Source organism: Elgaria multicarinata, chromosome 12, assembly GCF_023053635.1.
Source record: "Elgaria multicarinata webbii isolate HBS135686 ecotype San Diego chromosome 12, rElgMul1.1.pri, whole genome shotgun sequence".
NCBI lineage: Eukaryota > Metazoa > Chordata > Lepidosauria > Squamata > Anguidae > Elgaria > Elgaria multicarinata.
In genome coordinates, this window is record NC_086182.1 from 12,917,066 (window position 1) to 12,940,267 (window position 23,202).

Sequence of the window (23,202 nt, forward strand, 5' to 3'; positions counted from 1 at the left end):
TGTACATGTTTTTATCTTCTGTTGTGTATAGCGTGGCCAGTCAACCTACGGCCCTCCAGAGGTCAGCCTACCCATTTATTATTATTTATTTATATAGCACCATCAATGTACATGGTGCTGTACAGATTACACAGTAAATAGCAAGACCCTGCTGCATAGGCTTACAATCTAATAAAGTTGTAGTAAACAATAAGGAGAGAAAGAGAATGCAAACAGGCACAGGGAAGTGTAAACAGGCACCGGGTAGGGTGAGGCTAACAGTATAGAGTCAGAACAAACTCAATATGTCCAATTATCATACATGATGGAGCTACCGTCCAACATCTGGTGCACAAGTTCCCAGCCCCTATTTTATAGCAACCAAGTTACTGGCCCTCTTATAAGCCTGTCTGTTCCAGTTTTATACAGTAACATGCTGTAGCTCTTTTAGCTAATGAGTTGTTTTTCTTTCAAAAGCAAGACAGCTTCAGCTTTGCAATGTCGTCTTGCTGTCGATGTTCATGCTCGGCCACGGAATTGTGTTCTCAGCAATGGAATGATTAGCATCGCTGATGAATCGAAAGCAACAAAAGACATTCCCAATGGAAAAACAGAAATAAGAAAGTACTTTCTGAATCTTTGAATGTGCAGTGCAATCTGTATTTGGGGCATGGAAACGCCATCGACTGTACGAAGAAGGCAGACTGTTCCTCAGGAAGCTGCCCATCGAATGTCCTAACAGCAAACATGTCAACAAACACTTCCTTGTTCTCAAAAATCCTGAGCAACGTTGGAAGCCCTCTGGTGGGGCATCATCAGCCCACCATCTTGGGGAAGGCAAATACTTTGACCCCTACCAAGAGTGAACTGGAAGCAAAACTAAACTGTGAAGTACCAACCAACAGTGCTACGCCATCGATGGACTTCTCTGCTCTTACGGCAGCTGATTTTGGCATTACCCCAGAATCTTTTACTAAACGACATAAAGGTAAGGGTTGAGGAGAAAAGAATGTTATTATTATTATTTTATTGTAAAATGTCTTTTTGTGTATCTGGTGCTTTGCATACTTTACACTGGAATAAATATTTTAATCATATTTGTTGAGGAGACAGTAGGACATCTTTAGCAACAACAACAACAAAATCTTCTAAAGTTTCTGTGTGTGTCTGTGTGACAAATACACTTGCTATGTTTGTTGTAACATCCCTCACCGCTTTGGTGACCAGAACAAGCCTCTTTATGTATGCTGAGCTGAGAAACTGAGGGGTGTTGATCGTGACTGGGCGCTGCATTTTGGAGGAACTCCCAAGTGGCTCCAAATCTCAGTGTAAAGTTGGAATCATGGCCCTCACCCCTCCAGTGTTGTGGAGAGATAGGATTATGGTGATTACAGATGTTGAGTGTCAATGTGAGTGAAACAATCCAAATTGTAACCATATTGACTGGATAATTCAGATCAATTTCCAATTGGTATATACCAGTGCCTGATGAAATTGCTTGGCCCCAGTGTTGATAGAAACAGTAAATGTCAGAACTCTCCTTTCTCTGCAACCCTTAAAGGCAAACTGGTGCTCTCAAACATTTTCCTTAGATTTGATGTATCCCAGTTGTTTTTTCCTCAAGTTCTGGTGTATCTCTCCAACAGTATTCTGTCCCTTTCCTCTGCATACTCTGTGCCTTGGTTTTGATTCTTTCTAAGGCCTCCTCCCAGTCAATGTTCCAATCCTTAGTCTGCCCCACACGGCCCTTCCCTCCATAGGGGCTGTGCACGATTTTAATCCCAGCCAAACTGATGGCTCTCTTTCTCCTCATAGAAACTGGGCTGTGAACGTTGTCTCACCAACAGCTTAGTTTCCTGATTGTTGGAATGTTCTGTGGCATCACGTCAGCTCATTGGGTTGATGTCAGAGGCTTCACTGCCAAAAGAGCCATGCAATATAAATACAGATTGTCACGGTCTTTGATTAAGGCTTCACAAAAATCCATATGGCCATCCCACGCTTATTTATGACTTCATGCAAAAATGTGAAATGAAATTCTTGAACTCTTAAAGATATCTAGTATAAGTCTAACGTTAGTAAGATAACGTTCAGCTGTACTTATCAAAAGGTTTGCTTGAAGTAGGGACCCACAAATTCAGCTACCATGGTGAGCATTCCCCTCCCCTGGACTAAGCATTTTTGAACAGTGGGGTGGTCTTTTTTAAAACCGAGACCAAGGGCACAGGAGCAGGCAGAAGTAACATCGGGGCCTGCTCCTCTTGGACTCTTCCCCCACCCCCACAGGGCAAACTACCATCTTGGCCCTGTGGGGAAGAAGAAAGACCGAGGGGACAGGAGCAGGCAGAAGTAACATCGGGGCCTGCTCCTCTTGGACTCTTCCCCCACCCGCACAGGGCAAACTGCCATCTTGGCCCTGTGGGGAAGAAGAAGGACCCGAGGGGACAGGAGCAGGCAGAAGTAACATCGGGGCCTGCTCCTGTTGGACTCTCTCTCTCTCTCTTTCTTTCTCTCTCCTCCCTCCCTCCTGGACTCCTTTTCCTTGTGTGTCATGTCTTTATTAGACTGTAAGCCTGAGGGCAGGGACTGTCTTTTTTGCTAAATGTAAGCCGCTCCGAGAGTCTTTTTTGGCTGAGGAGCGGGGTATAAGTATGATAAATAAATAAATAAAACCGCTTACCTATCTGTACTAATATCTCAACAACTCAGAAGACTGTTATGCTAGCGCACAACAGCTTGTGCCACAGTTTCATGCCTGTAAAATGCCATTTGCATCCTTGCCTGTGCCATCTACTTATTGATCTGGTTCGTACATACTGACAACCAAGACTATGGGTTGTCTTTTGCTGCTGTGGGGTGTTCTTCTGAATCGGTGTAAGAAGACCCTCAGCCTCGTGCAAACCTTGAAAAGGCTGGAGGCAGCAAAGTCCTGCCCTCATGGGAGCAGCAGCATCACAGAGGCAACTTTTTGCAGGCTACTTAGACACCCCCTTCCAAAAAGGGCAGATCACTTGTTTATAAACATTGCTTGTCTAATTGATGGCAGCTCACTGTGTGCATTGTACATTGTCTTAATAGTGAAGATCTTTTGATCTTTTGTTTTTAATGGAATTGTAAATCCTGATCTTTCTGCTAAAGCAAATAATTTGGGTTTTGCAGTAGGATAGTTGGATTGGTTTACGGTGTAAAATGTTTTCGTTCTTGTAACAAAAGCCATAGTTCAAGTTGTAAGCTGCTGCTGTACAATGAATCGGTCTGATTGCTTTAAACTTTACTTGGAGGTTGGCGTTCCTTTTTTGGCTTCTCTGAACATTCAATATCGATTGCTTTCTGTTTTAGGAGAATCCAAGAGCTTGTTAAAAAAATTTAGAAGGCGATCTACGATTGGAGTGCGGGGTTCTCCAGAAAATAATTCCCTTATCCGGCACATAGCTTGCCAAAAGAGAACAAAGATGCAAGATACGTTGATGCAGGTAGATGTATTGTAACTTGTAATATGAATATGCAGGATGCAGTTGTTTACAGTGAATACAGAAACATTTGTCCGTGTCCAAACCTGGTTTGCAGATAGAAAAGATGTGAAGAGGATAATGTAGATAAGGAGATAATAGGATAAAACATAGAATCATAGAATAGCAGAGTTGGAAGGGGCCTACAAGGCCATTGAGTCGAGCCCCCTGCTCAATGCAGGAATCCACCCTAAAGCATCCCTGACAGATGGTCGTCCAGCTGCCCCTTGAATGCCTCTAGTGTGGGAGAGCCCACAATCTCCCTAGGTAACTGATTCCATTGTAGCAAGTAGCCTACTTTTTGTGTGGCTTTGGAAGCCAGCTTAAATTTTGCTCCTTGCTGACCCTACCTCTACTCTAGCTGGGAGAGGTGTTTTCTGTCTGGGACATTAAACTGGAGGGGGGCTCATCCCTGTCCAACTGAGCCTTGGAGACACTCAGAAAGCAGTGAAACAACTTGCTGCTTTTTGAGCCACAGTGTGCGATTAGTTGCCCTACCCCAAAGAACTGTGTATAATATGTTAATAACTCCTCTACAACTTTGAAACTGCCAAGCCTGCCTAACTGTGTTTGCAGTGAAATGGTACTCTGTGCCACCAAGGCCACCTGAGCCTCAAGTGACAGAGATGGTTTTAGGAAAACCCCTAAGCCACAAACCTGCTCCTTCAGGGGGAGTGTAACCCCATTCAGAACAGGTTGAACACCCTCCATTTGGTGAGCAGAACCACCCACTAACAGCATCTCACTTGTCTGGATTGAGTTTCAGTTTATTAGCCCTGATCCTGTCCATTTTCACAGTCAGGCACAGGTTCAGCACATCCACAGCCTCACCTGACAAAGATGAGAAGGAGAGCTGTGTCTCATCCGTGTACTTATGACAATGCACACCAAAACTCCAGATGACCACACTCAATGGTTTCATGTAGATGTTGAACAGCATGGTGGACAAAACTGACCCCTCTGGAACCCCATACCGGTAAATCCACAGGGCCAAGCACTGTTCCCCAAGCACCACCTTCTGGAGCCAACCCACCAAGTAGGAGCGGAACCAATTCAATGCAGTCCCTCCCACTCCCAACTCCGACAATCGTTCCAGAAGGATAGCATGGTGTATGGGGAAATGGAGTTTGTGGGTTTTTTATTTGTTAAATAAAACTTTCAGCACTGTTTTTAAATGTGACCTTTTCCCATTCTTCTGCTGGAATTGACAGCCATGCTTAAAATCTTCATATTTTTTTAACGTCTCTTATAAATATAAAAATGTGCAACAGAAACAATATGTAAAGTAAGCATCTCTGGTCGATGACACGACATGGATAAAACTAAAGTTTTGGATTGTAAGAAGGAGTGTTATAGGAAAGTTAGTTACTTGGTTCAGTGAAAGATTCTTCAATATCCCTTAGAAGAATTCTGTGAGATAGAAATTTGTTTTGTTTTTATGAGGCCTCTAATGTTTCATCTTGAAATTGTTTGGAAACTTCCTTGTGGTTTTTTGAACAGGCCAGTCCTTTTAAAGAACGGAACAGTTTACTAAAGAATAAAATAGCTGCCTTCCAATCATCGTTTAAGCCACTTGAAGAAACTCAGGAAAAAGTCAATCCCTGTAAGTAAGCACCTATACCATGTAGTTTGCTGTTTAAATTTAACAAAGAATTTTACAAGAGTGGAACTTAATCTCTGAAATTCATATTGAAGACTTATTATGAAAGTTTGCAATATAACTTTTCTAGTATCTTGGTCAAGATCTTAGTACTTGATTGTCTTAAACGACTTGTGGGGCTGGGCTTGGGGAAAACCTGATCTCCAGTGTATGCTTCCAGATTTTGGGGGAGGTTGTATGTCTGAAAAATGGTATCTACATACTTTTATATAAATAATATAATGTATCTTATACTAAGGCCTGTGTTTACAAATGTATTAAATACAGATAATGAAGCTGACACCAGTTTACAAGAACAGTCTAAACTTGGCCAGGTTTTTGAGGAAGGCCTAAATGACAAATCCATTAATGGTGTGAGAACATCGGCTGATATCCAGGTGCACAACTTTGTACCTCCATCGCAGAAACTTCTCACTGGCTCAATTGCTGTTTCTAAGGTATCATGCATATATGTCAAAATTGTTGGCATTAAATTACATCTCCACCTTTGCCCCTCATGCAAAATTGAAGGTATTGTCAGTAGCCTCAAGCGATTTATATATTCCTCATAAAGCAGGAGTGGGGGAACCTTCAGCCTGCAAGCCGGATGAGGTCCACGGAGGTTCCCCATACACTAGCAAGCTTTTTCTGCTGTTATCTCCAGACAGTGATCGGAGATAAGAGGATATTAAAAGGCAATTAAGGGCTCAGTCCTATTACTTCTGCCCTCGATGATAGTAAATCTCCGTCCTATGCACAGCAGGCGGTGTGGTGGAGGCGAGCTTCGTCTCTGTCCTCCCGCTCTGCCTTTTGGTTAGACAGGCTCAGAGGCAGATGGAAGGAGGCTGGAGAGGCCTTGGGTTAGTTCGTATCCAATCCCCTCCACTCTGCGTCCACCAAAACACCCCTTTTACCCCCTCTCTGTAGCAGCTGGGGTGGTTCATTCTATGCTGGCTTTGAGAAGGAGGGGGTTGGATGACTTCCTCGTTTGAGGTCTACGTGCTCTTTAACTTCAGATCCAGGAATCCAGAATATCCTATCCCCCCGCCCACGACACCGTCTAGGGGACATAGGATTGCTCCCTAAACTTGTCTTCTATATCCTGCATAAAGTTCGACTGTGTGTTTGTAGGTCTGTGCATTTGCTGTTGCACTGGAGCTTAGTCCTGAGTAGACTTGCAAAGAATTGAGCCGTGTTTTGTATGCTTGGTTGGGAAACATCCAGATTGATAAGGATTACATCTGTCCCTGGCCTCGTGCTTGTGTCCTTAGCCCTGCCTGCTCCTGGAATGTAGCCTCCACATTTTTTTTCCTGGATGCATAAAACCTTTTTGTCCACAAAGTTCATAGTTTTGTTTGTTCGAAGTGCTGTAATTTTCAACCCGTACTGATACAAATTAAACCTTTCTCCTTCTGCTCCAAATGGCTAAAAGCAGAGCTGTTTCTTCTTGAGCGGAAGGCAGCTTCTGGGACACAACCAGCCAGAAAAAGGGAAAACTTGCCCCCAAACTACTGTTTCCTTTCTCACAGCAGAGTCTAGCTGCTTTGTTAAATGGCTTTGGGTGTTGGTTTCGCATTGTTTTCTACTTGCCTAAAACCAGAGAGGGAGAGAGAATTATACACGTTTGGTTTTCAAAGCGGTTCTGAGATCATGCACTTCAGAGAGCCTCCTGGGCTTTGCTGCTGTGGCAGCTCACGTCTCTGTTTCTCTCATGGGAATTTGCCACAGAGGATGAAAACTTTGTTTCTTTCCCTTCATTGTTGGACTTGACGGCAGCACCCAGTTCCAACTCCTCTCTCCCATGACTCTCCTGCAGGGCTCGTGTTTTTTTTCTCCATAGAAGTGAAGGAGATCATACCTTCCCTGCATCTCCCCTTCCCATTTTCTTCTTGCCTTCATCTTAGGAGCTGGACAAAGCCAGTGGGTGGGTTGATGCTCCAGCAGCCTCTCTGATCTGTCTCACAAATGTTCTCCAGCTTCATTTTATCTCCCCCTCCCCAGCCCCCTGGGTTTTTGGGCTTTCTATGTTTTCTGTGGCTGTATCCCAAAGCTTTGAAGATGGTCGGTGTTTCAGTCATGTTAACTAAAGTAATGTGTCATTTGAAGATAGGCAATTGAATACTCCTGATAGATGGTCATTGCTCTCCCTAGGCTGTTCCTGCCTTGCTGGCAAGTACATCTGGATACTTGCCTTTGGAAACGACTCCAAGTAGGGACATATCAAAGGATGAACATGGTAAGAATTAATTTCCATGTTGTTGAGGCTTTATTTATACAGCCAACTATGCAGGCCTTTTCTTCTTGAATGGTTTTGAAATATACAGCAAAAGTCATAGCTTCCATTTTGATGACAGCAAATATCAATTGTGGTGGGTGCTCTGTGCGAGGCATCAGATATGACCTGCAATGTCACTCAACCTGGTGTTGACCTAGTGGAGGTTTAACTTGGCATAAGTCATGCTGAAAAACATTTGGGGGTAAGCCTTAAAAAGCACTCCTTTTGTACAATTATAATCCGTTCTGGGGTTGCTGTCCTGCTAGATGCAGTGTTGGCAGCTTAAGAAATATGTTTGATCACCCAAAAGTGTGTAGTCAGTCAATAAGCATTGTGTTCTTTTCTTTATTCCAATAAAGTCTGAAGACTTTTAATGGTTTTGACTGAAAGCCAGTTTCATTGCTCATTTAATCCTCTATTGCTGCGTTCAGATGTTACGCTAAACCATAGTTTAATGTGACATATGAACGGGCTCCTGTGAACCTCACATGCTTTCTCTCTCACCTCCTTTTCGTCTCTGGTACAGCTGCGAGGAGTTCATAAACTTTTGCTTCAGCTAGCTTGTCAGTTCAAACAGCAAACTGCACTGAAGCAAACGCAAAAGCTTCTGAACTCTTTGCAGCCAAGCTGGAGGAGGAATGGAGGAGGGTGGCAGTGCTTAGTTTGGCTTGTTCACATCTTGTTAAATTTTGGCTTAGCGTGATGTCCAAATGTGGCTTATAAAATGGTTAAGTACACAAGAAATAATGATTCAGTTTTGACAGGCAGAAACAGTGTTTGCAATATTTTAGCAACGTGTTGAATGGGGAGACTTTGAAAAATCATGAGTGAGGGGTTCCTCCTTTTTTCCCCTTTTCTTGACCCTCTGGCTCATTCCACCAATGGAAAGTATTTCTAGATCTCTCTCTCTCTCTCTCACACACACACACACACTTCTGTTGCTCGTGTTTTCCAGAGTGCAGAAAGCCAGCAGTTTCGAATGGGACACTGTAGCATAATACTCAGACTTGCTGTGAAGGCATAGCACTGTCCTATGGGTCAGGCAGCCCTGCTGGAAAATGCTGCCTTACTTTTGTTCTATACCCCAATTTGTTACTGTTGCATTTGTGAGCACTTGGGGGTTTTCCCCTTAAATATTCTTTGACACAATAATTCTCCATTTATGCTAGAGCAGCTGTTTACATAACACCACATTTTAATGTATGCAATGGAAATGATTGGTTTTATTTTAGCATTGGGAACAGTCTAAATAAAGACATTGAGCCTGCAGTCCTATGCACACTTACCTGGAAAAGTCCCATTGAACTCAGTGGGGCTTATGTGGAGGGGTGGGGGTTATTTATATATTGTATATACATACATACAGAATATTACACTGTGAACTTCCTAACTTCCTTTTTTGTGTGTGTATTTTGAAGGTATCCAGTCTTCACATACCAATGAAGAATTAAGCATCAATACTACAGCTCAATACAGCTGTAAGAAAGTTAGATTTTCAGAAAAGCAGAGGTTAGAAATATTTGATCAAGCCAAGCCGCCCATTACTCCTGTGCAAAAGAATCACTTGCCTTCCAGTTCTCTTCGTTCTGTTCTGAAGAAAACACCAGTAAAGATGTTAACAGAAGGCATGAAGGTTGGTGTATGATTGTTAAGTATATGCCACACCACATCTTGTAAGGTTGGGATGGATAGGAAAACCTTTTATTTTTAATAAGAAGATGTCAACACAGCTTTGGCCAATTCAGTCAGGGAGTTGGTACTGCAATGGGTTGGCTGGAATGCTAACAGAACCTTCAGTCAATCTGGTACCTTGAGAACTAGAAACATTCATTCAAGTATTGGACAGTTGTTTGGCATTAAATAACTTGTATAGTTTAATGTATTTTCTGAAGATGTCTGTCAGACCAATGTCTGTCTTTCCTGTCTCTTCACAATCTTCAGCTTAGGCTGTACAGTAGCTAGGAAGTACCATATAGGTATGTTCTGGCCCAGATTGGTGTCCAACCAGTTCTCTGTGGTGCACGTGAGGTGCCCAGGGTTGTATCATAGGTGACTGGTGACCTTGCCCCGGACATGGCTTGAAGTTACTTTATGAACCAATAGATACATGATTAAAACGATATCCACAGGCACTACTAACAGGCCGTTTTGTCCATGCTGAATCTGTCCCTTCTGCAATAACTCCTCTTCATCTTCCAACAATGAAGGTTTAAAACCCATGGACTCATGATCAGATAATATCTCAAGGCATGCAGAGCTCAGAATAGGGTACACTTTTTCTCCCAAAATGTATACAAATCAATCGATGATAGTATTTGAATATTCAATTAAAGAGTTAGCTGTAGACATCTTATGAAGAGACTGGGCCGTCTATAAAAGGCCACTCAACAATTAAAGAATGTCGCTACTCTTTTTTTTAGGAGCATCGTGATAATACAACAATGAAGGAAGAGAGTGACACACTTTCAAACTTAAAAAGCTGTGGAACATTGCAAACAGGTCTGAAACGCCTTCCCTTCCAGTGCTGAACTCAAACTCTTTATATCACCTTAGCTTTTCTGGGTGGTGCGGAGCATTTAAAATTTGGCCTAAGGCAGGTGATGTAGGACTTGTTGTGACTTTTAATGCATTGTCATGAGTGGAGGTGTCCAGAGTACCATCTGATGCAGTTTTGTGGGTTGCCGACAAGGGGCTCAGTCTAATCCGGCTGACCAATTGTATACTCAACCATGGCCCTTGGTGGTTTATTTGATTTAGCAGGGAGGAGATGTTCATCTGGGTCCAGCAAGTTCTAAATGCCTCACTGAGAGAGCAGTTCCACCTGAGGAAACCTCGTACAATTGACCCAAACAACATTAACAACTGTTAATGCCAGTGGCTAACATCCCCTTCCTGGGCAAGCTGGGCAAGAGTGATGACCAGGCAACTCCAGATTATCTAGAGCTGATTATCTAGATCAACTTAAATTGGTTTTAGGCATGTTTTTATGAAAAGGGATTCTCTTTTCCGAGAATCCCCACCGAATGGAGCAGGAAGTTGCCACAGAGAGGGCCTTTTCATTAGTGTCACCCCCTGTTAGGAAACCGCCTTCACAGAGATGTCCTGCTGGCACCATCCTTGCACTCTTTTTCAGTGTCAGGTCTTTTAAGCAACTCAATTTTAAAATTTGTGTTGCCCTGAGTTGTGTTGTGTTTATGCTGCTTTTGATTTTATGCATATTTTGTATTTAAATTTTTTTGTTTGCACGTTGTAAGAACATTTTTAGTTATTGAGCAGTATGGAAATGGTGTAAATTAAATTACAATTTAGTTCATAAAATTATGTCAGTCTGTCAGCATAACATGCATTTTCATTATGTACAAATAATGTTACAGAAAGAAATACCAGACCAATAGATGAAGTGAAGGCATACAGCAATGATCTAGACTCTGACGTACCTATCATATTTCTTCCTATGGATGATCCATTATGCAGACAAGGAAGCGTCCCGTTAAGTCCATCAGGGTCAAGTGAAAAAAGTTCTAACGTAATTCCTCTCAAGCAATCTCTTTCCCAACCAAACTTTGACCATGATGATGTAAGTTCGCTTCATGCCGTTATAGTCTCTTTGCAATTTATGCACATGACTTTTCTCCCAGTTGTCTATGACCCAATTTGGACATCACAACAACCCTTTGTTGTCATGAGAGAAACGGGAGCAAGTGTGCTGCAGCCGGGTGGAGCTAAACAACATAGGAATGCCTGTCCCTGGATTGTTTAGCTTCAGAACTCCAAATGCAGAACTTTGGGTTGTTGGGGGAGAGGCAACCCAGAGTTGTAACCCAAGAACAAACCATGGGTTACAACTCTGGTTTGCCTCTCCCCCAACAACCCAGATTTATGTGTTCGGACATCACACTAAATGACCCAGGGCCAGGGCTTCCCTGAGTTGTTTAGTTGAACAAGGGTGGCTGGGAGCCTGCACGCTCACACACATTTGTCCACAACTACCCACAGTTTATAAAATCCCTGGATAGTTGTAACATCTGAGGGTCATTGTTTATAAATGTGTATACTTCACCAGAAATTTCTTCTTTTTACTTTTACATTGGGAAGATTGTATAGCCTCATTTGGTAAGGTTTTGTATAGTTCATCAACCCGCAACGCAGAATCTCAAACCATGGTTTTGAAGTGGATCTGGGAACCAGGTTATTGCTACCTAGAGTTTGGCATTATGTCTGAACTCATAAACCATGGATATAGCCATTGTTCCTCTTTCAAAACCCTTGCACTTAAACCTGAGCAGACATGGAAACTGGACAAGTGGTTCTAAGGCTGCCATCCCATTCAACTTACCCATGAGTAAGGCCCATTGAACTCGGAACTTACCTCCCTGTAGATGTGCATTAGATTGCATTGTAAACCATGGTTTTCCAGATCATTTAGGATAGCCTTCCCTAACCTGGTGTCTGGCTGGGGCATTCTGGAAGTTGTACTCCCAACACATCTGGAGGGTACTAGGTTAGGGAATGCTGATTTAGAACCAAAAACAATAATCTGAATTCTAAAGTATGTTTAGCACAACTGTGGTTTGACCCAGTGTCGGCATCAGAGAGTGTTTCTTAATTTTTTGACATGCCAGCGACTGCTGTATTCAGATTTTGAAGCTGAAATGTTCAGAGTCCACTCTGGCTTAGCTTTTTTGTGGAATTTGTGCCACAGGAGTTTGCATTTTATTGTAACGTGTTTGTAACATTTCTTTCTTACTATAGGACCTTCTTCAAGGGTCATCAGAAGTATTGTCCACTACTGAATATTCCATGAACTCTGATCTGAAAGGTGAAGTCACATATATGTGTTCCTATAATTTGTATTTTATTATCAAGAAATAAATACTGCAGTGGTGTGATATGTGTCGTCATTGCAGTGTAGGAGCTGCTACTTTCTGGTTCAGTCCCACGGTTGATTGGTAATGACTGTAAATATGGGTGGGCAAATTGACATGATTATTTCCAGTGCCAATGATGCTGTTTTCCAGGGTGGGGTAATGCTGTTGTATAAAATAATATGTAATTGGATTAGTTCATGGGATTTCCACTGACAGAAACGTAGGAAGCTGCTTTATTCTGAGTTAGAGCCTTGGTCCATCTAGCCCAGTATTGTCAACTCTGAATGGCAGCGGCGGCTTTGCAGGGTTTCAGGCAGGATTCTTTTCCTTGCCCAATCTGGAGAAGTCGGGATCGAGTCTGGAACCTTCTGCATGCAAAACAGGTGCTCTGTCACACTGAGCTATGGTCCCTCCCTGGAACAGGATGACAATGCAAGATTTTCCTCACCACAGTAATAATTTTTGATGCCTACCATAGCTTAAACTCTTTCTCCCCCCCCTCTTTTTTCTTTCTTTTTTTTTATTTAAAAAGGTGTAAGTTGTTAATTTAGTATTGTAATTTGAATTTGCACTTTTGCAACCCAGTGGGCCAGAGGGTAAAGCATGACCTGCATAAAAGATCACAGACTTGTGATTTGAACTGAAATGGCACAGTCGATTTATTGATACATAGCGGACTTTCACACTAGTCATGCTTTGCCCTCTGGCCTACTGGGTTGCAAAGCTGTGAATTCAAACTCAGATTACAACACCAAATCAAGTATGTACCAAGTCTGACTATAAATGGTGAAAATAAAAACCAAAGGGAAGCTACAAGTTTGTAGTTATGACCTGCCAAGATTAAATGTGTGAGATATGTATTATCTTACTCTAGATATAGACTTGTGATATTTCCAGTAGATCATAAATGCCTAAACATAAAGAGGGATTCTTGTACATAATGCCTTACCTGTATGAGCTCCTGAAGGGTTCTAACTTGAAATGCTGAGAATTCCTCTTAAAAACTTTGGAAGGAGCCGTAAGCAGCAAGCTAGCAATATACACACATATCTTAGGTACAGGCTCGAAACTTTAGATCTAAACGAAGTCTTAATTTCATTTTTAGAAACGAAAGATAATTCTTCTGACCTCCAGACTGTTAGGATCACTCGGTCCTCAACTAAAACGAAGGTGGGTTTATTCTTTTTTGAGCAATGAATAATTTTCCCTTTAGAGTTTTCATTTCAGGAGGTGGATGGATGGATATGTAAGTTTGGGTGTGAACATTTTTGTCTGGATTTTCTCACGTGAATATACACGTATGCAATTCAGAAAATTACTGTATTTTTTTCTTCTCTCAGCTATTTTGTACACGCTAGTTACTTTTTAGAGTGGGCAATAAATGAACATAAGACATCTCTTGCATAATTAAAGAAACTGCCAACAAGGAGTTATCAATGAAATCAGAATTTTGCATTTCTAAAATTCCATAATGCAACTTCTTTACATATTCCTTGTTTATATTGACTTCTTTAAGACACATTTTTTGTGTTGTAGTAGCCTCTGGTCTAGCCTCTGGTCTTGCATACTCACTTTGTAATATGGATGTTTCCTAACAGTATGTCAACAAAGGAGAAGAAAAGGCTCTTAGCCTAGCGAACAAAATGCAAGCCAAGAATTCCAAACGGGAGCACAGCAAATTGCAGAAAGCCAAACCAGCAACAAAACCTTCTTCTAAAAAGACACCAGTGAGTCATTTTTTTTATGTTGCAGATGTTGACTTGGTGCCAGTGTGGGGTGGATGCCGGTGTATACTCTTGTTCTAACTGTATGGCTTTAACCGTGAATCTATCCTGTGCGTAGTTCAGAGGCAGTAGGTTACCAGGGTCAGTGTTAAATTAGCAGATTGGGTATACATTTCTCCACCCACAGCAAATACTGTGTAAATTATGGGTCAAAAACTATTATATTCTCACTGAAGAGCCATATTATTGCCAGCAATATAGCTAGCAGACTTTTTTTTAAGTAGCTATTTTTAATATAGCGCTTACAAAAATGTGGTTTGTAGGTGCTACTTTACAGAAACGAATCCCTCTTCTAAGATGGAGCCTGCTGCAGCAAGTAACAAGCTGTACTGGTTCCCTGGCTATAGTTTTGTGTTTTTTCACTAAAAAGCAGTAGGTTTAAAAATAGGTCAAGCATCTCTTTATAAAGAAGCTTAAACTCTTCTGTAAACAGGATTCCTTGCAGTGGCTTAACTTCATTCACCATTTACGCTGGCTAGGGCCCAGTTCACATATTATAGTAACTCAGGATGCTTAAACTCTGGGTTACTCTGAGTGAACCAGCATGGTAGTGCATGTGGCTCAATTGCTCCGTTTTGGCTCCTTTGCCAGCAGGAGCAGCTAAACAACCCAGAGGCGTGGTGTCTCTGTGGCTTGTTTAGCATAATGTCCAAACCGGGAATTCTAGCTTGTCTTTCCCACAACAAACTAGAGTCATGACCCAGGGTTTGTTCTTAGGTTACGATTCTGGCTTGTCTCTCCCCTAACAAACCAGAGTTGTAACCCAAGAACAAACCCTGGGTTGGGAGTCTGGCTTGTAAAGGGAAAGATAAGCCAGTGTTCTGGATCCAGATTTTCTGCTAGCCATGCCAGGGTCAGAGGGTCCCTGGCTTGTTTAGCTGTTCCTGCTGGCAGGAGGAGCCAAGCGGGAGCAATTAAACCACATGCACTAGCATGTTGGCTCACTCAAGAGTGGGAGAGAGCTAGTGTGGGCGTAGTGATTAGGGTGTTTGGCTGGGGGTCGGGAGATCTGGGTTCTAGTCCCCACTTGGCCATGGAAACCCACTGGGTGACTTTGGGCCAGTTACTCACTCTCAGCTTAACCTTCCTCACAGGGTTGTTGTGAGGATATAATGGAGAGGAGGAGGATTATGTAAGCCGTCTTGGGTTCCTTGCAGGAAAAAAGGCGGGATATAAATATAATAAAGAAATAAAGCTATCACAGAGTTTAAAAATATTCTGGTTTATTGTGATGTCTGAAAGCCTAGGTTTACACATCACTGTGTAAACAATAATAATAATAATAATAATACACTTGTGCATACAGTACAACAAGGGAGCTTCAGATTTGTCAGTGTTGTAAGTAAGAGCCTGCTGACCCTTTCTGAAAGGAATCCATTGTCACAGCAAAACGGAAAGGGGCAGTTTTCCCACTGCAACCATTTTTTTAGAGTTGTTAACTAGTGGTTTTCAAGGTTTTTTCCCAAAGAAATCTGGGTTCCTTAGATAATTGGTTAGTATTGGCCCCCTTCAGAAGACACCATAAACCACAACTTTAACCATGGTGAATAAGGCAAAAAGCCTTATTCACTGTGGCTAAAGCCATGGTTTAAGGTGTCTCCTGAACACCCCCAGGCTTTCTGGCTTAACCACCATGATTAAAGCTGTGGTTTAAGGTGCCTTCTGAATGGGGCCATCATCTCAGATGAAAAGGTTGGCAATAGCAGACAGGAGTCCCTAAATGTCTGTTTGCCTGCCATTCCCATTCCCCGGAGAGCCAAGTTTGCAGTGAGGTGTTGGGTACATTCAAGGGAGCACTCTCAATTCCCAGTCGGCAATGGTTAGATCCCATAGGCCTGGCAGGTATCTTGTGTGAACTCAGTGTACCCTAGAGCGTGTTTCAGAACTCCCTGCAACAGAGGATTCCTCGGCAGACAAATTAACTTGAAGAAATTCCCCAAGGTTAGGTAGCCTAAAAGCAACTGCTCAAGCCTTCCCAGACACAGTTCTTTTCCTCAGATTGTGCAGTCATCACTAATTCATCCAGGCAACATCTACACAGCAAGTGTTTTCATTGTTACCAAGGGGTGGGGAGAGAGGTATTGTTTGACTAAAGGCAATAACAAGCTCGCATTGTGGAATATTTTTTTCTTCAGGTTCACTCTTGAATGACAGTTCTCAACCTGGTGTAAAGCCACTGTTGGAGTTTTTACCTGGAGTGCCCCGGAAGAAGATTTATCCCTAAATGTGTTGGCCCTATGTAAATTAATGCTTAAAATCTCCACACACCTGGAGGTTTCCTTTTTCTTTTTCCAGTGTTTGGTGCCTTCCTGTTTCTGTTATCTCTTAACTTACTCACATGTCACAACTCCCCTCCCTCCATCTCGCCTAGATCATTTTGAATTTCCTAATAATTGCTGTTGTGCTGTTCAACCCCATGTATTTGAGTGTGCACGTCTATCTTTTTTAAAAGCCACTCTTAAAAGCAAGGCTACCCTCCTTCTTTTAGATGGAGGTAGGAATAGTAATCTATGTAGTAGTCACTAGTATGGCACTGAAATTGGAGGATTGTTCTCCCTCCACCTCAGGAAAAGGAGTGTGTTTAGAAAGGCCCTCGCTGTCTTTGCTTAATCTTAACAGGGTGTTTTATGATGTCCTTTAAATATTTTCAGACTGCCAGGCGCAAAGTTTTTGGAAAGAGAAGAAGGAGAAAAAAAGAGCAGAAAGCACTATATGGACAGCGAGAGACAGTATCGAAGAAACCTCTCCTGAGTCCAATTCCTGAAATGACAGAAGATCTCTCCTTTATGTCATCTTACCGAAGCACACCAAAATCACAAATGTCCATCTTCGGTATGTAATCCTGCTGTCTGCTTTTCTGTTTTCCATAACCAATGGTGAATTGTAGATGCAGTGAATGAGTGTCGCCTACTGTAAGCAGGGCTGTCTGTTTCCGTCGGGAGGCGTCGGCACAGCTCAACCTGTTTGCATCAACAAGGTGTCGCTTGAAAACCTGATGATGCCTTGGCAATGCTGATGCAGTTTAATGTAACAGAAATTCCTGGTGAGCCTTGGCATTTGGCGTCTAAGATCTCCCAAGCCCCCCTTAGCACTCGGTAGTCTAATCGGAGGCTGCCCAAGGCCATCTCTGTAACATCACAACAGCTAAGAAAGAGGTGGGGCAAACACAGAAGGTGGACATCAAGGAGGGTATTTCAAAAGAGAAGAGGTCAAATGACAAGGAGCATATTTTTGTGTAAGATCAAAAATGCAGCCTGTTGAATTGACCTTGCCTGTCTTGATCCATAAATTGTAGGAAAACAGCCTGTTTTGGTCATCACCTTAATGATATAGGGCGGGATACAAATGTTTTAAATAAATAAAAATAAATAAGGTAGATGTTACAGGGCAAAACCTTTTATTTTAAGTTAAGGTCCCGGGTAACTTGTACTGAATAATTCTAAAAGTGCTAATAGGGGAGTAACGGGGCAAGCTCTGAACAAAAGCCTGGAAATGTAATCTAGTTTCTTCTCTAATTGAAACTTGGCCTTAGATGATTCCAGCTCGAGTGTCACTGCTGAAAGCAATGGTGTAGTACATAGTAATGAAGAAGATGGCAGCTGCCTGCATTCCAGCCTGGATCTTCTGAAGGAAGAGGACTTATCAAGCTCATCCTCACAGCTTCAAGATGCTGCTGTGTCTGACATGAAAAATTTGCTTCTTTGGGACCCAGCTGAGAAGACCTCTCCTGAGGAAATGAAGAGCACCTTAAATGAAAACGAGCAGGCGTTGAAAAGTGACTGTCCTTCAGGCGAGACTGAGATGCAGAAGGAGCCGGAGTTACTAAATCTGCAAGGAACTGATGAAAATAAAGAAACTAAAGGAGATTCATTCTTCATTGTCAATTCTGCAATAGAGCTGATGAATGAAAGCAACAGTATGAACTTTAAAAGGTTTCCAAGGAGGAGCAGAAGACTTGCTTGCTATCTTCCCAATGTTGAGGACGATCAGTCTGAAGCACCTGGAAACAATTCCAGTGTTCTTGGAGGTAATGTGGAAGAACTACCTCCTATGCCTCAGACAGGAAATGACTCTGAGCTCTTAAATCATTTGCAGTGCTCTATAGAGGAATCTTTCAGGGCTGTGCCACGGAGGGTGAGACGCAGCATGAGGAGGCTTAAAGATGCAGAAAATGAGGGGCTTGCCTGGGTCCAGATACCTGCTAATAATTCCATAAGCCAGGCTCCCCTGGGTTCTGCCTGCAAAGCCCAGAGACGAATGTCCTCCTCTAGTCCTCAGGAATCAGAGCTGCTTCATCAAAAGCGAGTAAATGGGGCCCAGATGGTATTGCCTACGAAGGAAGAGCAGGAGAACATGATTGGACCCTATGAATCAAGGAAACGGAGGAAGAGTATGTGTGTGCTGAGCTTTGAAGAAAATAAAAACATGGTCTTGCACGTCCAGAAAAATAGAAGAGCAAGCCTTGGGTACAAAAGCGATTACTGCTACCGAAAGGATTCTGAAATGACGAAGTTCTTGGCGAATCACCTTGTGGTTTAATTTAGACATCTGCCATTTGAAAGGTGAATCTTAAAGGTTTCACGTCAGCTATACAAGTTACAGCCATTGAACTAGTGTTTAAAATGTCATTGTTGATTACTTAACTTAGTGGGGGGCAGGGGTGGAATCTTATGTAAGTGTTTTAGTTTCTCATCTGTCTTATTTTTAGAGAGAACTCCAGGCAAGGAGTGGGTGGATGAAAATAAAAAAAATAGGGGTGCAAATAAAGTAGGTACTGCTCAGAAGTAATGTAAAGATGTAGTTCCCGATTGCTCATAGCTGGCAAACCCCACCCACTGTAGCTTTGTTGGCTTCTGAAGTTTCCTGATCTCTGAGCGTTGCCAGAAAACTGACATTCTCAGCTGGTAATAGTAAGGAAATGATGTTGGGAGAGTCAAAACCAATCTAGTTTCACTATGACATTTACAGCACAACCCTGTGCATATTTTACTCAGGCATAAGTCCCACTGTGTTTAATGGGGCATGCTCCCAAGTATAATTGTACATATAGGATTGTAGCCTTAGTAGGTACTGCAAGTGCTAGCCAAGACATTGTATAACATTTATTGTGTTTAACATACAGAAAACCATGTAAACCTCTTTTTGTTTTAAACAACGTAGCACTCTTAGCCATGTTTCAGAGCCATGTTTTGGTATTGCTGAGCAGTGAAATATATAGGCTTTAAAATTATTTTGAATATTGAAAATACTCCTTACGATCTAGAATTCTAAAATCACAGATTGCATTTTTTTTCAAGTTAAAATTGTATATGTATTTGCTTGTCCTCTGACCAAGGTAATTGGTTTGTTGTTCCCTCTAGGTAACTGCAGTAGCTTACAAGAAATCTCAAGACTCTGCACACCATATAATTGAAGTCTGCTGACATTTCTAATGTCTTGGCTTCTTGTCTTTCTAAAAATGTCATGCTGGCTCTATTTTATTCTCTCTTGCGTTTTTTTTCCAGGCTTGAAATTGTACCCATTGCTAAAATAGGCACCATACATCTTTCTAAACTCAAAGTTTTAAGATTTGACAACTCATTTATGATTTATAAAAATTTATCTTTCTTCCAGGGACTGTAATCCTGTGTATATCAGAAGAGGGCAGTATGGCATGACTTTTTTGCAAACAACTTTTTTTTTAAAAAAAGAATGTGTTTCGTTTTCTGAAAAGCACTGTATATCTCAATCCTGAAGTCGTGCAGAATTATTTTTAAAAAAATCTTAGGCCCCAGTCCATCTGATGTTAGTCTTGACTTTGGTTCTTTTGGAAACAATGGGGTTTGCTGGTAAGTAGGTAATGAATTTTAGCTGGAACGGGGAGACTTGTCTGATCCAAGCCTATCCAGCTGTCTTGACATGTATGGCAATTCCATGGAATGCACAGTATTTTTTTTTAATATGAAGAACATTGACTCATTTAAGCTTAACTTTCTTTTTAAAGGGTTAGAAGGAATTGGTCCTTGTACCTGTAAGAAAATGAGGAGAAATTGTGTCTGAAAATATGTATATTTTAATAAGATGTGTACAGTTGATGATAAGTGCCATATATTCTCCACACACACCCAGTGAAGCTCTGTTTTATTTTCATCGTGCCAGTGTGTGGTTATAATAATAGACTGGAATCCCAGTCTTATCCTTAATTTTAATTGAAGCATAAGCTGCAGTAGGGATCTTGTATGGTAAGCAGGATACAGTGCTGCTCTTCTTGTTTGTAAATATATGATGCAACTTCTCTTTTACTCGCTTATGATGAGTGCTATGGAACCATCCTACACAGTGTTCATGGAAGTTCGTCCTCACTCTCTCCCGTTCCACTTAAAACCTTTACCCTCCGTTCCAGCCAGGCACACTGTTCTCCCATTGATCGCATAGTTGTGCCAACGGTGGCCATTATTCTTCCACGGGAAGTTGAATGTGCTCAAACAGGACTGAGGCATTTTCCTTGTGCCAGTATAGTAAGGTCCGAGCCCAGTTCATTGATCTGCCTTCATGTGGCAGAATAGAGAACTGTTCCGTAAAATGTGTTGCCTCTTCTTGAATCAGCTTCAGCCTCTTGGGACTTCCTCGTCTCTCCAGAGAGCTCCTTGTCTCTCTGCCGTAGAAGAGCAGCTTCAAACGCCCCTCTGTGTGTGATAAGATCAGCTGTGTGGGGCATAACAAATCCGTCTCAAGCTGTGGCCCTGGGATTTGTTTACCAAGAGAGGCTCACTAATGTCAGTTTTAAAATGCAGTGCAAGGTATTTATTTTTAAAAGCCTTCAGAGAGATCTTGTAGCCCAGTTTTGATTTTCCCAGTTCAGGACAGTTTGACTTTATTTTTTATTTTATTTTATTTTTAGGTGTTATTTCGTTATATTTAAATTGTGCGTGTTAAATGTCGGTTTGCTTTTATTGTCCTGATATTTTTGCAAGCCATCTAGAGCATTTTATTGGCACCCTGGGACAAGAAATAAATACATTTCACTTTTAAAAATGGTTTCACATTCCAGTCTTTATGATCTGAAATGGTCAATGCCTTAAATCATCCTGCTTTGTGTATTTCAGTTTTCTAAACCCAGTTAATTTTTTTCTGTTTAGAAGCAATAAGGAAATGGTGTGGCAAGGAACGTAATGGACAGATTTACTCTGCGTTTGATAGAATGAAGTCTAAGTATTGATCACAATCAGTTGCTTAGGCAGAAGAGGGTCACATTTGCTCCCATAAGCTCAGGACGATATGGGATTTGTTAAGAGTTAACCCATACTGCACGTATACACACATATGTACACACACACTACTCCTGTAATTGTCCAAAGTTAGAAGCTGTAACCTGAGCTAGGTTAAATCTAAATGCGGAGGATTTGAAGTGCAAATAGTGAGTGAACTGAGACTTGTTGAGCACTTACGGGGAAAGCGGTATTTTGGACCATTGTACCCGAGAGGGAAGAGAAATTGGCATGGGGCTTCTCAGTTCTGAACTATGTGTAAAGTAAAACACTTCATCCCATGACCACACACCTCTGTGAAACACTTCCTTTAAGGAATGAAGAAATGCATACTCTGTGGCTTCTCCACAGTTTGGAGTTCCAGTGGTTACCAAATAGCCACTTTGGGTCAGGAGCCAGGGCCCACCTGCCTCCCATTTGGAAAATCTGGACAGTTGCCAGAGAGGGACAACATGAGATGTTTCTAAAGGACTGCTTCACCCATGACATTTTTCCTACGTGGGAGTGATCTCTATCTGGGGAGAAATGTGTGAAGCACAGTGTGTTTACTCTTTTTGCCACAAATGCTTTCCAGTCCAAGTGTTCCTATTAAAACACAGGGGTTCCCCCCTCCCTCTGCTGTATGTGTGAAAGAATAATGTGTCAAGCGATCCTTCTTATGAAGTCATAGTTGTAGAATCGTTCTTGCTTCCAGTTAAATACTAAATCCACGTATTCCCGGCTTGATTGCTATGTAGAAATGTCAAAGGTATGGAAGAATCCTGCACTGTTTTGTCTCTGTGTGTGTTTAAGAAGGGAGGTATGTTTGACCTCTTAGTTCTGGGGTGGGGGACCTCAGGCCTGGGGACCAAACTCTGTCCTCCTGGGGGTCCCCAGATGGCCATCGCCATCCCCATCCCCCAACCACTAATCCTTTGGTGATATGCTGGCTTTGGTGCAGCTTTTCTCCATTCTAAAAGGTTGCAGTGCCTCTTCTAAGGGTTAGTTATTGGCAGTAAGAGGTTTAAGCTTATGCACACACACACAATATTTTGGCCCTGCCCATTTGCCCTGCCCACTTGTAGAATGCAACCCCCAAGAGCTTCTCCAAAAGTGAAATTCATCCCCTTTAGGTGAAGATGTCAGAGGTTGAACCTAGGACAGTCAACCTGCAAAGCATGTGCGCTACCGATGACCTGCGTCCCACTCCCCCAGGCCTCAAAAGGGTTCCTCTCCCCGATGCGAACACATTCTTCTTTTGTAAATGGGAACTTCCCGGACAGCTGGAGGATTGTGATTAGAGATTTTTTTTTTAAAAAAAAAACACCAAACTGATCTTGTCATTAAAAGTCTGGTGAAGGTCATTTTGGCCATCTGGTTCCCTCTCTTTGCAGGAACTAATACAAACCCACAGAAATGGCCAGCATCATGACGTTTTTATAGCTGTCCTTTAGCTGGTCTCATGCTGCCAAAATAATTCCTGCGGTGTTAAAATTAGTTCAAGCGGGTTATTTTTTAAAAAAATGTGGAAAGGAGATGATTGTGGAACTGTTTCACTGGGCTGACAAATGTCAAATTAGTGACAATTCGACCTTTTTAATGTGTTAGCTACCTTGTTATGTTTTAAGGTCAGAGAGTGACCCTTTGCTTCTCTCTGTTGGCCTTCTTGATAGTGGTGAGTTCGAAAACACGCATGCTTGTGGCAGGATATATTGCAGCCGATGCCTTATGTAGATAAGCTACGTTGAACATGTCTCTGCTTTAGGGGCAAAAATGACTTCTTCGAAGCAGCCTTAAGACTTGATAACAGAGGTTATGCCTCTCCAACAGTGGCCTATAGCTAGTTTCAAGAAAAAGGAGGGTAAGGGCCTATCTATGAAATACGAGCAAAGCTGAGAAGCAAGGCTTAGTTACAAAGGCAG

At 42.1% G+C, this 23,202-nt stretch overlaps 1 protein-coding gene across 1 annotated transcript; it reads left to right on the plus strand.

Moving 5' to 3' along the window:
* Positions 1-631: 631 nt before the first annotated feature.
* CDCA2 (cell division cycle associated 2) lies at positions 632-18,593 on the plus strand. The gene is made up of 12 exons (XM_063139480.1): positions 632-967; positions 3,319-3,452; positions 4,989-5,091; positions 5,416-5,585; positions 7,279-7,363; positions 8,821-9,027; positions 10,906-10,979; positions 12,155-12,221; positions 13,376-13,440; positions 13,869-13,997; positions 16,706-16,886; positions 17,587-18,593. Exons 1-12 carry the CDS (start codon positions 727-729, stop codon positions 18,591-18,593), a joined length of 2,463 nt encoding a protein of 820 aa, XP_062995550.1. The 5' UTR covers positions 632-726.
* Positions 18,594-23,202: the final 4,609 nt, after the last annotated feature.